General features: G+C 45.6%; 1 protein-coding gene across 1 annotated transcript in view; it reads left to right on the forward strand.

The window, feature by feature from the left end:
* The window catches only part of LOC122120767 (engulfment and cell motility protein 1-like), a gene marked incomplete at its 5' end in the record, with an annotated part of 127,768 nt that overhangs the window by 19,210 nt on the left and 93,179 nt on the right, over positions 1–15,379 (forward strand). Inside the window, 2 exon segments of the mRNA XM_042695006.1 lie at positions 6,681–6,731; positions 11,603–11,772. Coding sequence (XP_042550940.1) covers positions 6,681–6,731; positions 11,603–11,772 — 221 coding nt within the window.

The raw sequence follows: 15,379 nt of genomic DNA on the forward strand, positions 1-15,379 counted from the left end.
TGTAACCTGACTGTGTGACTTTGCAATATGATGACCTATGTTTCCATAATACAAGCCATTTTTTTAAATAGCTGTATATCATTGGCCTGCTTTAGTATAATTACTTTAAATTTTCCTTTGTATGGGGACCATCTGGAACACTTGATCTATCAGTCAGGGTCCAACCAGAAATTATACCATTATTTATTTAAACAGGGGATGTTCAACTTAAAGAACTGGCCACTAGTCAAAGCTGGTTAACAGAACAAAGGGGCTGAAATGGCTCTAGTAGGTCTAGATGAAACAGATGCAGAAAAGAGCCTATGTGGCCTGTCTGAGGACAGGCAGCATTGATGTTAAAGTCCCTGAGAGTCTTACCTCCAATTAACCATCAAGAAGCGGAAGTAGACCTAGCCTAGACAAAATGCTTATGCCCTGTTTGAAGCCCTAGGACCAGAACAAACAAAAAGTGTGAGGTAGTGGGGGTGGGGAGCAGACCCTGCTTCTCCCATGGGGTCCTCGCCACCTCCCTGTGATGCAAAAACTGGTCTGAGGACATAAACTTGGCCAGATGACCTGTGCTGGGGACCTTAGAATTGACTCCTAGGTGACCTTAGAATTGACTCCCGGAAGGGGGAACAGGATCTAGGGGTGCAGGAGACCTGAGGGCTTCCGTGTGGATTCTTCTATGATGGGAGCCTTCTTCTTGACCCTGGGGGAAATTTTTCCAGTGCATTCTCTTGGTACAGGTTAAAGTTCCTCAGCTGGAAAGTAAGGGTAAGCCCTAGGTCCATCTTCTGTGTCCCAAAGCACATCCAAAGGGAGATGAATTTTGGGTTAAGAAGCAAGAGATGAATTTTGGGTTAAGAAGCATCAAGCATGTAACTTGAATCTTAAAGCGTACATTCAACTCAAGTATTTTTACAAGATAAAAATTTAAATGCTGTCCCTAACACTGTTAAGATAGTCATATTACTCACAACCTGACTTAGGGAATTGTAACCTCTTTGTACAACTACTTAATAATAAAAATTTAAAAGATATGCAGATTTTAAAAAATTGCAAATGCAATTTGAATTTGGCCTTTTTTTTAAAAGGATCTTTGTTACACAAAACAAAGTCATCCACCAACAATGCATCTCTAAACACAGTCCAAGAGATATGAAAGGAAAGGTGGACATCTTCACCATAGACCTCACTCCTTACTAACTTCCTAGGTCTGGCTTTCTCTTCTGGATTGTTTAATTTGAGATATGAGTGCCCAGAGCCAACACTTGCAAGGTCAGGACCTGTGCAACTGCTCAAAGCCTCCCTCCCCTGGCTCAGTCTCCTCAAGTTATTTCTTATGACAGATTTATTTCCCTAACACACTTTCATTCTATCAGCAGTATTGCTCAAGAGCCTCAAATGTTTCCTCTTTCTTCATTGTACTAGAATTACAATAAAATAGAAAAGAATTGACCTTTAGCAAGGGCTTCCTAGCCTCCATTCTGTTGATAAGGAAGCCAAAGTTCATTGACATGTTCAAGGTCATACAAGAAGGCAGTTGGCTCAGGCCCAATCTGCAGCTTCCTTCCTCCTACTCTGTCAGGCTTTCCAGCCACAATGGGCCCACCATCCTTACCCCATAAAAATAGCCCAGCCCAGCACCTGGTTGGAAATCCAGTTATACTTGACCTCTTCTCCTGCTGTGCAAGGGTGCCCAGCCACTGGCTAGATCCAAGGCCAAGACTCAAATCTAAATAATTACCTCATGTCACTTCAAAAAAAATTGAGTCAATACATCTTTTAATGTAGGTGGAATCTGGACGTCAATCAGGTTCTGTTTTGGCTTTTGGATCATGGACCTAAGCACCAAGCACAAGGGGTGATAGTTATTCAGTCCTGTCATGCGAGGTTGGCTAAGGGAGTAATTAGTAGGTGGTTCTGTCTTTTTAGCTGTAGAAGACATATGAATATGCATGTTCCTTTAAGGGAAACTGGTTTGTCTCCAGAAAAACATTTCTCTGCCTTCAGAAGTATGTGATCAAAACCCAGAAGGGGACAGTCTCCTGATGGTCTTTGGGTCAGCCTTGTGAGATGCTGGTCCATTCCTGGACTCCTGGGAGCTGCCTTCCCCTTCCGTCCCTTCATTCTGAACTTGATCTTGTTACAGAGTGAGAGAGATCATCCATTCATTGGGGAGCAAGCACATTCCTGTTCTGGGTTCACAGACCATAATGGGTGGTTAACAGATAGCGTTTAATACCTGTCTCGTTCTTTCTTTTTTCTTTTTAGAATTGAGCACAGGATTTTTCAGAGCTCTATACAGTAAAACCATTAAAAGAGATGGACAACTGAGAACAAAATCTAATGGAGAGGGTGAAAGAAAAATTAGGAAATAAGTCAAACCACATTTCCTTCCACTGATAGATAGACTATGATGTGAAGATCTTGTCCCCAAAAGGTCCAGTGTTAGTTATAGGAAAAGTATTTACAAGAGTTGACCTCATTTCCTTTTTCCTTCTTCTACACACTCACCTCTCTGCCTTTTTCCCCTTCCTGGTTCTTTGGGGAAATCAGATTTTGTTTTAGGGTATTTTTGACATTCCTCCTTAAATGTCAGCTCTGTGGTCCTCTGTCTTGAGGCTTTTCTCTGTATCCTAGCAACTGGTATCCTACAAGGTCCTCAACTGCTTCATTAGCCTGAAGGGTGAAGATCAAGCAAATGGGACCCCGAAGGGGTGAACAGGAGCAGATTTGCAGTCAAAGCCAGTCTCTGGAATGATTAAGTAATGTGGCTGAAGAAGACTTACTGGATAGCAGTGCCTCCAAACTAAAAGGCTTCTCTCAGCCCAGAGATAGGGGGAGGCCAGGATGGTGGAAGGGGTGGGGTGGTGAGGAGAAGTAGAGAATTGCATCCTTGAAATCATAGGCATGTCCTTTGCCTGGAAATTTCTGTTGTAATTGCTAAATCACAGTAAGGGGAGTAGAAATTGAATTTTGGACCAGGTGACACCATTCTTCATTTGTCTGATGAGGTCGAAAGTTGGCATATGGAAGAACAAACTTCAGAGGGGGAGAAATTGGACAGAGGTGACGATTTTCTGCAGGACGTTATTATATGCTATCTACATGGATGCTGAGTGGATGGGTTGCTTCTGTAAAGAAATGCAGAGCCCCTGTGGATGGCTGGGGAAGGTGGGGGCGGTGGAGGGGGTACAGCGGGCAGTGTGAGGATGACAGCAGGCCTTGGGTGCCTTTCCCTGGATTGCTTGTCATCCTTCTGCATAATGCTCTGCTTTTTTCTTCATTTTTGAAGAGCTAAAATGAGTTTTGTTTACTGCAGACTTTATCACCTCAACATTTAGAATACTTATTCTGTGTGTGTGTGAAAATCTTAGGACAGATTTTTAAGATTTAAATTAAAATTTTCATCTTTGAATTGATACATAAAACATCAAAATTGTATGTGTTTATGGGGTACAGGATGATGTCTCTATATGTATATACATAACATGATGTTTAAAGTAGGCTAGTTATATTTACCTTCTTATATTTTTCTTTCCTTTCCCTTTTCTTTTTCTCTTTCCTTTCCTTTTTTTGTGCCAGTACTGTAGCTTGAACTCAGGGTCTTGTGCTGTTCCTTACCTTTCCTCATCCATTTAAGATTAGTGTTCTACTGCTTGAGCCATACCTCCATTTCTGGAGTTTTGGTGGTTAATTGGAGATGAGTCTCTCAGAGTCTTTGGCTTGAACTTTTATCCTCAGATATCAACCCCTGAGTAGCTGGGATTACAGATGTCAGCTACCAGCACCCAACTCATATTGATCATTTCTTTATGATAAAAAATACTCAGATCCTTTCTTCTACCTATTCTTGTGAAATATTCGCCCTACCGTGCATTAGCACACAGGGACTTCTAGCTGTTATCCAACTGTAACAGTACTTACTGATTGATCACTCTTCTTCTTCTTCCCTTCAGCACTGCTGTCCCTGGCCTATGGGATCCACCATTCTATGCACACTTCCAAGAGATCAGTTGTTTTAGGTTCTACAGGTGAATGGGACCATGTACTGTAGTCCTGTGCCTGCCTCATTCAGTTAACATAATGACCTCCAGTTCTATCTATGTTGTGCCGCATGGCAGAATTTCATTCTTTGTTTGGGTGAATAGTATTCCATTGCTATATAATGATGTATTTGGGCTTTCCTGTGTAGTAGTGCTTCTTCCTCTCTCTCTGGGAAGTGTTGTGTGTGGCCGGGGAGAGACTTCCTTGAATACTGCCTGCACTAAAAGCGTTTGATCTATGTTTTCTCCTCCTTCACGTCTCTTCATTACACACCTGGCCTGGTATATTACTGATTACTTTCTCTTTTATACTGATCACTTTTTCTTTTTGCTGACCCCTTCATGGTACAGATGCAATGATTACACGACAGTTTCTCTTACTTTATTGAGTGTCCAGAAGATAGAACTTAGTCCTGTCTGTCTATAGCCTGATGTGCAGACTTTGCCATTTATTTACCAATGCTTATTGCATGTTGACTGGGTTATACTAGTTCACCATTCTCCATAGATATAACAATGGAGTGGGATAAACTATCAGCTCACAGAGGTGACATTCTGAGGTTGAGGGAAGATGGCTAATAAGCAAAATAAATAAGTAAAATCATATGCACAGAGTTCCATGTGTGGATATGTGTGCTCGCGCACACACAGAGCACAATGCTTGGAGGACTAAATTAGCAAATGCACCTCTAGAAGGGACAAAGAGGATGGGGTAAAATTAATTGAGAATGGCAGGTTCTGATGTAAAGCAGCTCTACAGAATGTCATTCTGGCCATGCTGTTCTGCATACAGAAGAGATAGGTGTGTGTGTGTGTGTGTGTGTGTGTGTGTGTGTGAATATGTGTGGCTCTTTGTAGGGTAGCAGAGATTGTAATGTGGTCATACAAGGTCACAGCATTGTACTTTTCTAATGGATGTTAGTTTGTGCTTAGTAATAAAGTTATTTTTACCCCTGAGTATTTGCAGTGTGCCAGGCACTGCTTTGAACTTTTCTCCTCACATGGAGATGGGGAAGCCCCAGCTATACCCACTTTCCAAAGGGGAGGGCCAGGCCAGAGGCCGCTTCTGCTGCTTATGGCAGTGTTATGCAGCTAGAAGATGACAAGTGCTCCAACCCCAGTATCTCTGCTGTGATTCTGGTGTAGAATCTACAAAATCGGAACCACCTCCTTTTTCTCTTCTTCTTCTTTTTGGCGGTACTAGGATTGGAACTCAGGGGTCTTGTGCTAGCTAGGCAGCAATACCACTGAACCATGACTCTAGCCTGGTTTTCACTGGTTATTTTTAGGCTAGGGTCCTGCTATTCCAAACAAAAACCTTCAGTTCAAGCTGTGAGTTCTCTGCTGGAAGACAGTGTCATTGCTGGTCACACTAGATGTGCAGGTCTGCCATCCCAGATACATCCTAGGGCTCTGGGCTTATAAAAAAAAAAGACCCTATGTTGGAAATGAGCAGTATAGAAAGGACCTGGCAGTGTAGCTCACATGGTAAAGCACCTGCTTAGCAAGCATGAACCCTGAGTACCTCCAATAAAGAAATAAAAATTACAGCTTTATTGAGATATGTTCCAAAGCCCCCAGAATATACCTTTAAAGTGTACTTTATTTGCCGGGCGCTGGTGGCTCACACCTCTAATCCTAGCTACTCGGAAGGCTGAGATCTGAGGATCATGGTTCAAAACCAGCCTGGGCAGGAAAGTCCCTGAGACTCTTATCTCCAATAAACCACCAGAAAACCAGAAGTGGTGCTGTGGCTCAAGTGATAGAGAGCTCGCCTTGAGCTGAAAAGCTGAGAGACAGCACCCAGACCCAGAGTTCAAGCCCCACAACCGACAAAAAATAAAAAAGTACTTTTTTTGTTTTTTGGTGGAAAATGTATTTATGGAATTGTGCAACCAGAAACAATTAATTTCAGAACATTATCATCATCCCATTATAAAAAAAACAACAACTTGTACCCAATAGCAGTAGCTCCCCATTTCTCCTTCCTATCAGTCATGCATCTACTTCCTGTTTTTATGTATTGATTTGTCTTTTCTGGACATTTCCTGTATGTGGGTCCACACAACATGGGCTCTTTCATGTTTGGCTTTTTTTACTGAGTGTAATACATTCAAGGGACATCTATACTATAGCACCCACCAATGCTTCTTGCTTTGCACTTCCTAGTGAATCGATGAACAAGCCTCATTTTGTATGGCCACTTATTCTTAGAGATGGGCATGGGTCTACTTGTAGATGGTTAATGAACAATGTTTCTGTACACATGTATATACATGTTCTTTATATGGCATATGTTTTCAGTTCTTTGGGCATATGTTTTCAGTTCTCTTGGCTATAAACATAGGAATGGAATTTCTGGGTCCTATTCACTGAGTTTAGTGTTTAAATTGACTTCTTTTTACTTGTGGGATCTGCATCCTTACTTTTTGCAAGTGAAAATAAATTTACTTCCTTGGTGCTGAGTGTTGTCAACAGCTTGATATAACATGAACACATCTGGGGCCCAGGTTAAGATTCTGTGAGCGAATCATGTAATCATAAGTATGTTTATTGTGTAGAGTTGATGCTTGACTATATTTGTTTTGTTCTCTTCCTAGCTTCTTCTTACTCTAATATTCACCCAATTTTTTTTCTTTTCTTTTCCAGAATCGCAATGAAATAAAAAACGTCACTATCCTTCGATTAACCACATCTCCAGTAAGTTGATCTTAGTTGGTTATTTCATCTTAAGCTGCCTACCCTCTGGGTCTGCTGTATGTGCTTATAGAATGCTGTTTTTTGAGAGTGACTGTACTCTAAAACAGAAAGTCCCTGGGATGTCCTCATGGGCAGAGTCTAGTTTAATTGGAAGTCTCTCCAGTTTATTTCCCATGGCAGAGGAGGAAGGAACCTATTCCACTGTGAACAGAGAATGGATTGGGAATCATGGAATTGGAGTTTGGTGCCCATCTCAATAGCTCTTCCAGTACTGATGAATAACTTGGCTATGTAGATTTTTTTTTTATCATCTTCTCTGAGCAAATTCAGAGAAACAAAGCAAGCCAAACCAAAAACAGGCTGTTTCTTTATTTAAAGTCTATGGAGGGGTGGGGGGGAGAAAGGTGGGTGGGAAGAAGGGAAGGAGGGGGAAAGAGAAGGACAGAGAGAAAGACAAAGACAGGTTGAATTTAAATATTTCCTAGTGTTGGTCAGTGATGATGAAAATTGATGAAAAAATGGATAAAAATTAATTTAAAATAGTAAATGTTGGGCCATTTAGGCTGTTTCATGGATGCTAATCAGAACTCAATGCATATCTGCGCGTGAAAGCTGTTGAACAAGGTGCCTGTGGCACTTGGCAGTGAATGGGTCTTTCTTGTTTCCTGGTCTAGTTGGGGTAGTAACATTAGCATATTTGAGCCATATTGTTCCACACTGCATTTCCTTGCTTTCCTAGAAAACACAAGCAGCATAAAATATACCAAGTATTACTATTTCCACCCCCACAGTTGAGGAAAACTGTCTATCTATCATTTCCAGTTGTCACACAAGCCATGTAATAGGCTAAAAATAAATTTCAAAATGGAGGAGAAAGCATCTGGCTAGAAATAAACTGTGGGCAGTATAACTACCACAGATCCATCTTGTTGAAAATGGCATTAGAGAGGTTTAAAAACTGCTAAGTATTTTGCTTTCATTTAAATTGGCCTATTAATTTTTTAATTTTTATTTGTATTGTAAGGCGATGTGCAGAGGAGTTAGAGTTACATGAGTCAGGCATTGATTACATTTCTTTTTGGACAGTGTCACCCCCTCCCTCATTTTTTCTGTTTCATTTTTCCCCTCCTCCGCCCCCCGCCCCGATTCCCCACGTTCTATAGTTCATTTCCAACACAGTGTCTTGTGACTATCACTGCTGAGTTAGTTCACCCTCTGTCCCAGCATTTCTGTGCTTCCCTTTCCCCTCACCAAAGCTGATAAACTTACATACAAGACGTAAGTATTTTATCCTAAGACATCTCCAACCTAAACATAGGGATGGGCTCAGTAGACAGAATGACTGGGTTGCTGCAGCCATTGCCCGGTGCCAGCTTCCCTGCTTCACAAAAATGATAGTTTGCTGTCCTTTTCCTGTGGGTTGAGTCATTTTTGTCTGACTTCCTGAAATTAATGTGAATTAATACAAATGTGACCCTTGGAGGTGAGCATTTCATTTGTGCTTTGCATTCTTATTTATCCTGCTCAAAGTCCTTCATCTGCTTGCCAGGCAGGGAAGTGCACACCGTGTCTTTTGTTTCCTCTTAGAAAGGCTCAGCATTTTCTCTGGCCATCTCCAAGCCAAAGAAAGAATTGGTTCCCCTCACTGGGGATTCAGTCGCTCTTAGAAAGGAGGTTCAGTGTCAGGGAGGAGAGGGTGGTGTTTACAGCATCTCCAGGGTGGCGTTATATTTTTTATTTTTTTACATTTGTTCATTTTTATTTTATTTTTTATTTTATTTAGTTATTTATTTTTGTCGGTCGTGGGGCTTGAACTCTGGGCCTGGGTGCTGTCCCTCAGCTCTTCAGCTCAAGGCGAGCGCTCTACCACTTGAGCTACAGCGCCACTTCCGGTTTTCTGGTGGTTTATTGGAGATAGGCGTCTCACGGTCTCTCCTGCCCGGGCTGGCTTTGAACCGTGATCCTCAGATCTCAGCCTCCTGAGTAGCTAGGATTACAGGCGTGAGCCACCAGCGCCCGGCTTGTTCATTTTTATTCACAACCTGTTTTTCAGTACAATTTTCCACCTGTTCCCATTTCCAGTCGGGTTATACAAGTGCTAAGTGGCAGAAAGTTCTGGAATAACTACACCAAAGAAGGAAAACAAAGCAAAGCTGTGAGATAAGTTGCATGTAGCAGGCCCCAGAGCAGCATTTTAACTCTGTGGAGACCTGTCATCTCAGAGCAGGGATTTTGGAAAATATCCTTCACATTCCCAGCTCTGTTAATGGAAAGATGGTAGAGATAGCAAGCAGGATGCCGCTACAAGACAAGACTGGCTTATGTTTCCAAACCTGGGGCAGTTGTGGACTTTGACCTGCAAGTGTGCAGGCCTTGGGTTACAGTGTCTGAGACAGCACACCAGACTCTGCATTTGAAACACTGCCTTGTGCTCTGTGGATGGACACAGAGTCTGGAATTGGGCATTATGTCACAACAAAATATTTGGGATCTGAAAATGTCATTAATTGCTAGATTACTTTCTGTAATTTTGTTTAAAATTGAAAATTGAATTGAGAACTAAAAAATATTGGTCACACATGGTAACTTGTGTGTGTGTGGAGGGGTTCTTGGGGCTTGAATTCAGGGTCTGGGCGCTGTCCCTTAGCCTTTTCACTCAATGCTAGTTTTCTACCACTTGAGCCAGAGCTCCAAGTCCAACTTTTTAGTGATTAATTGGAGGTAAAAGTCTCATGGACTTTCCTGCCCAGGTTGGCTTTGAACTGAGATCATCTGATCCCAGTCACCTGCATAGCTAGGATGAAAGGCATGAACAGTTGGTACCTGGTTAATTCATTATTATTTTTTTTTTTTTTGTGCTTACCTTGGGGCTTGACCTCAGGGCCTGGGTACTCTCCTTAAACACTCGTTTGCTTAAGGCTAGTGCTCTACCACTTGCACCACAGTTTAGCTATTGGAGATGAGTCTCATGGATTTTCCTGACCAGGCTGGCTTAGAACTGTGATCTCCAGATCTCAGCCTTCTGAGTAGTGAGGATTACAGGTGTGAGCCACCTGTGCCCATAGACAATAAAAATGAATTAAAAGTGAATTTATCCATCCATTTTTAAGAAAAGATTACTGTGAAGAACACAGAAGAAGGTATTTTGCTACTTCAGGATTACAGGCATGGGCCACCAATGCTCAGCTGTGCTAATATTTAAAGTTCATGCACCTAGCAAGCTGAGTTCCCCTCCTGGGAGATAAGACACTAGCATGCATACACCGGTACACACACACACACACACAATCGTAGGTAACGTGGCCATGCTGAGTTGTGCTTCTATTCTGTGGAGGTGGTATTTCCATTTAAGCATTTTTTTCCCCTTTTAAAGTATTTGTTTCCTTTTAAGTAAGTGTTTCTGTTGGTCGGTCTCCAATTGAAGTAGAATGAATTAGGTATAAATTCTGTCTACCTAGCTTCCTCTTTGTTTATTGACATTTTTCTTAGCAAAAGTTCTTTTGGAAAGGTACATACATAGAAGAGCCAACAAAATGTCCTTTGCACAATAGACCAGGCAGGACTTATTGTACCCCAGCTGGGAAGTCTAGGGAGTGATTCGGAGACAGAACTGGGGTTCTTCCAGTCTTCACACAGAGAGGGTACATTCAAAGTGATTTAGAAGCCAGGTTCTGGTGGCTCAAGCCTATCTATAATCCTAGCTACTCAGGAGGCTGAGATCTGAGGATCACAGGTCACAGTTTGAAGCTAACCCTGGCAGGACAGTCCATGAGACTATCTTCCCCCCCCCCCCCCTTCGGTCCATTATGGGGCTAAAACTCTGGGCCTGGGTGCTGTCCCTGAGCTTCCCCCCCCCCCCCCCCAAAGCTAGTGCTCTACCACTTTGAACCACAGCTCCATGTCCAGTTTTCTGGTGGTTAATTGGAGATAAGAGTCTTATGGACTTTCCTACCTGGATTGGCTTTGAAACCACCATCCTCAGATTTCAGTCTCCTAAGTAGCTAGGATTATAGGTGTGAGCCACCAGTGCCTGGCCTCTAGAAGTGGAGCTGTGACTCAAGTGGTATAGAACATGAGCTTTGAGCCAAAGCAGCTCAGGGATAGTGCCTGGACTCTGAGTTCATGCCCTAGGACTGGCACCAAAACAAACAAAACAAAAATGTAAAAACCAAAATTATTTAGAGCCCTGGACCTCTGCATATAATTAGAGACATGCTTCAAGGGCATGCTTTCTGGGACCTCACCCAGGCTTTGGACACAGGAAACCCTTGAGATGGCCTAGGCTTGTGTCTTAAAAAGCCACATAGGGTTCTAGTGTATGTGCAGCCATTAAGATCATAGTGAGTTCTATAATAAAATAATTTTCAGTATTTTCTGTCTTATTCTTTAAATACATATGGGAAAAATATACACTTGGGAAAAATGGGAATGAAGCTCTCAGACATAATGTGTAGGCTGTGATTACTCAAAGTATTGGCTGAAGAGATGGGTACGAGGTCTGCACTTATGTGATTGCTTAACAAAGCAAGTAGCTTTTAGTTACTTCTAGATAAATGATTGGGCTTCAAAAGTAAATATCTGCCTCACCCCTTATCCTATCCCCCCCCCACCCTGATCAGTTTCTGGGTCTTCAGTGTTCTTCTGACCTCACTTTGCTTTTCTTTGAAACAGAAGGTGAAATGGATGGTCAGTGTGCTAGCCCTTACTCTCACACCTGGCCGTGAGAGACGCAGGCTATCAGGTATTCTCACACACATTGTCCGCTTCTGGATGCCGGCCTTTATTTTTCAGGGATGCTGTCATTTCTGTGATGTTGTAATTTTCCTTTTGAACACTGTCGTCTTTTTTATACTACCTCCACCCCCCATAAGGCTCAGAATGCCCAGCAGCTCCATGAACGCATCCAGTCGTCAAGTATGGATGCCAAGCTGGAGGCCCTGAAGGACTTGGCCAGCCTGTCCCAGGATCTCACGTTCGCCCAGGAATTCATCAACCTGGATGGCATCTCTCTCCTCACCCAGATGGTAGACAGCGGCACTGAGTAAGTAGCTGGTGTCCACCTGGTGTCCACACAGGCAGGTACACTGGCATGTACACTGGTGTTTCTTGCACTCCTTACTCCTACGTTTCTCAGTTTTGAAGAACAGAGTCTTGCCTAGATCAAGATACCATACCTGGAATAATTTTTGGAAAAAGAAAATGGGTCAGGCACCAATGGCTCATGTGTATAGGCATAGCCTAGCTACTTAGGCAGCTGAGATCTGAGCATCATGATTCAAAGTTCAACCAGGAAGAAAAGTCTCTGAGACTCATATTTCTAGTTAACCACCCAAACCCCCACAAAATGGAGCTCTAAACGTGGTACAGTGCGAGCCTTGAGCAAAAATGCCCAGGAAAATAGTGCCCAGGCCCTGAGTTCAAGCCCCAGGAAGAGCAAAAACACAAAAATAAGGCAAAACACACTTTCATGAGAGGACATTGTGTGCCTTTTGATTATTTTTCAATAAACTTTAATAAATAAGAGTAGATAAACAGCTGGTCTAGGTACTGAAGGGAGAGGATTAGTGATGAACAGGGCAGGTAGGGGTGTGGCAAGGGCTGCTCCAGGTGAAGGCTTCGTTGTGGCGTGGTGTGAAGAGGCCTTTGGCTGCTTGTTTGTGGTGAAGGCATTGGTCGTGCTGGCTTTGGTCTGGCCAGTGGCACTGGCGGAGTGCAGTCAGCAGATGTTAGCACAGCTGGGCTGGAGCTGGCCCCGCAGCTGCAAGAGGAGCAGAGCAGGTAGAGAGCCCATGTTGGTGTCGGGACACGGCCCTGCCTGCTGCCTTGCAGACCGAGCTCTGCCCCCTGAGGCGGCCCACGGTGGATGGAGGTCCCTAAGGCATCCAACAACTGATGGTTCTGGGTCTTTCCCAGATGTCAGCCCTCCTGTCCACACACACACACTGTGCTCCAGATCTGGCCCCCATATGCAACACACTCTCCTGTGCCCTTGTACAAGCCTGAGTTGCATGTGACTGTGGGAGTGCACTTGCATGCATGCACACTCGCTCAGGCACCTGGGCTCATGGGTGTAAGTAGGACTGGCTATCCCTTCCTTGGAAGGAACAGCTCCGGGGCCAGTGTCCCTCACCTGCAGCCTCTGCATCAGTGGCCTCCAGATGATGCCACCAGAATGGGAGGTTGGGAGTTGGCATCTCCATAGGAGAGATGCATATGTCCAGGTGAAGGCAGGCCTTGCCACCATGTGGTGGGGCAATGTAGTCAATGTGGTGCAGGCCTGAAAAGAGAGGAAGAAGGGTCAGGAGGCCAGCAAGAAGCTTAAGGAGGGAAAGAAGGGAGGCAGGGAGGAAGACAAGGGCATGACAAGTGGCCACTGTTGAGGCTGGGTGTGGCCCCCTGGAAACTTTGGGCCCTAGCATCTCCCCAGACAGCACCAAGCCCCACGCCTTGCAGGGCTGCTGGTTGGGCAGTTAGTGAGTAAGTGTGCCACAAGGTTTGTAGGAGGAGAGGTGATGGTGAGGCCAGGATTGCCTCCGAGTCTAGAGAGAGGGTTCCGGGTCTGGGGAGTCCTCCCGCCTGCCCCTGGGGAAGAAGGGAGAGGGCACAGTAGGTGACTCACAGGCCTTGGCTGGTCAGGGCGAACCACCACAGGGCTACGCAATGGCAGCGACAGCTGCATGCACGAGCACCCTGTGGTACAGCTCCCTATGGGCATCAGGAGCCGATCCTTCCGTCTATACGGACTGTGGCTGTGGAACCAGTTCCGGCTCAGCAAACCGAGGTAGGGGTGACAGTCAGCCACCAAGCACCTGGAGGAAACGGCAGTCAAAGAGGCCACAGCAGGCGGAGGGTCCTGGCAGTTCTTGCTACACACCCACCCTCCCAGCTGCCCGGGTCAGAGCCTGGATGAGCTGTGGCTTGCCCGTGGCAGCCAGTGCCTTGCAGGATGAGGCTCACCTGGTCACAGGCAGGGCCTCTTGACTGGAGCACAGTGCCTCCCTTGGTCCCGAAGACCCACGTCTGTGCAGAGGGGCCGGTGCCCGGTATTGAATCCCCTGCAAAGACGGTATCATCATGCACATTTGCCATAGGTTGTACAAATCCTCTCTGCTCCAGACCGGCATAATGTTTTCAGCCTGGGGAGACGCAGAGTTGTTTGGTTTTTCAAAGAAGCTGTAATCAACCTGCTCGAGGCTTGGGGGTGGGCTAGAACTCAGAACAAACTCCCTGCCGTAGGAAGGCATGGGAAAGGCAGGCATGTGTTCTCTCTCTGTCTCTACCTCTGTTTGTCTGTCTCTGTCGCTGTCTCTCTGTCTCTGTCTCAGTCTCAGTCTCTGTCTCGCTGTCTCTCTCTCTCTCTGTCTTTCTCTGTCTCTCGAACACATATACCCACACCCAGCACACACATGTACTCCCACTCGCACACCGCTGGTCTAGCTGGAATCCTCATACACACACACACACACACACACACACGCACACTCACTCACTCACTCACTCACTCACTCACTCACTCACTCACACCAGGAGCCTGCAGCTGTAAGTGAGCACTTTGAGTTTGCTGAAAGTGAGCCTCCAGCCTGATGATGAATGGTGAAAGCACAGAGAAAGTGCAGAAGCTGTTAGGTCCCTGGCACAAGGGCTGAGAGGCAGTGGGTGAACCCAGGACCAGACAGGAGGGTAAATGTGACAGTTGGGCCAAAGCCCAAGAGCTACGTAGGTTCACATGTGGGCAGCGAGCCGCTTTCACGTGTGGTGAGTGTCAGAGTTGTGGGTAGGTGTGGTGTGGCTAGCGGGCATGGAGATGGGGGCCTGGATTACATTGGGTGCTGAACTGTTTGGCAGCAGTGTCCCTACCAAGGAAGTGCTGGGGCTGGAGGGTGACACGTGACATTGTCCAAGCCCAGCCCAGTGTGAGTGTGTTGTGTGGGTTGGATGTCCTTGGAGGAACCGACATGCATCCACATGATTGACAAGGGCAGGGCCTGACAGTGATGCTGTATGTGATGGAGGTCCAGCTGCGGTTGTCCTGAATCATGTCCTGTATGCAGGTCTGCAAAGACAGGGATGGCCAGCAAGAGGCCAGCAAGAAGCATGAAGGTGAAAGTGGGAGGGAGAGAGGGACATGGTGTATGGCCAATGTTGGGGCTGTTTATGGCTGTTTATGGAAGCTTTAGGGACTAGGCACTTCCTGGACAGCAGCGGGCCCCATGGACCGGCAGGGCTGATGCCTGGCCAGTGAGTGTGCCAGTGTGTCCCAGCGCTTGCAGGAGGAGAGGTGATGGTGTGGCCAGAATTGCCTCCTAGAGAGAGTGTTCTGGGTCTGTGTAGACTGTCTGCCTGCCCCCCAAGGAGGAAGGATGAGGGGCCCAGTCCGGGACTCACCGGCCTTGGCTGGTCAGGGCTGATCAATGGCAACAGCTGCATCAGAGAGCATTCTCTGGGAGAGCTCCCGATGGGCCTTTGCAGCCCACATTGGCATCCATCTGGCCTGGGGCTAAGGCTCAGCAGCACCCAGCCAGCCACCGAGCACCTGAGGAAAAGGCAAAGGGGCCACAGCACAGTGAAGGTCCTCCAGTGCTTGCTACATACCCACCCTCCCGCCTGCCCAGGAAAGAGTCTCGATGAGCTGTGGCTTGCCCATGGCA

Source organism: Dipodomys spectabilis, unplaced genomic scaffold (assembly GCF_019054845.1).
Source record: "Dipodomys spectabilis isolate Male_0828 unplaced genomic scaffold, ASM1905484v1 ptg000178l, whole genome shotgun sequence".
NCBI classification, from domain to species: domain Eukaryota; kingdom Metazoa; phylum Chordata; class Mammalia; order Rodentia; family Heteromyidae; genus Dipodomys; species Dipodomys spectabilis.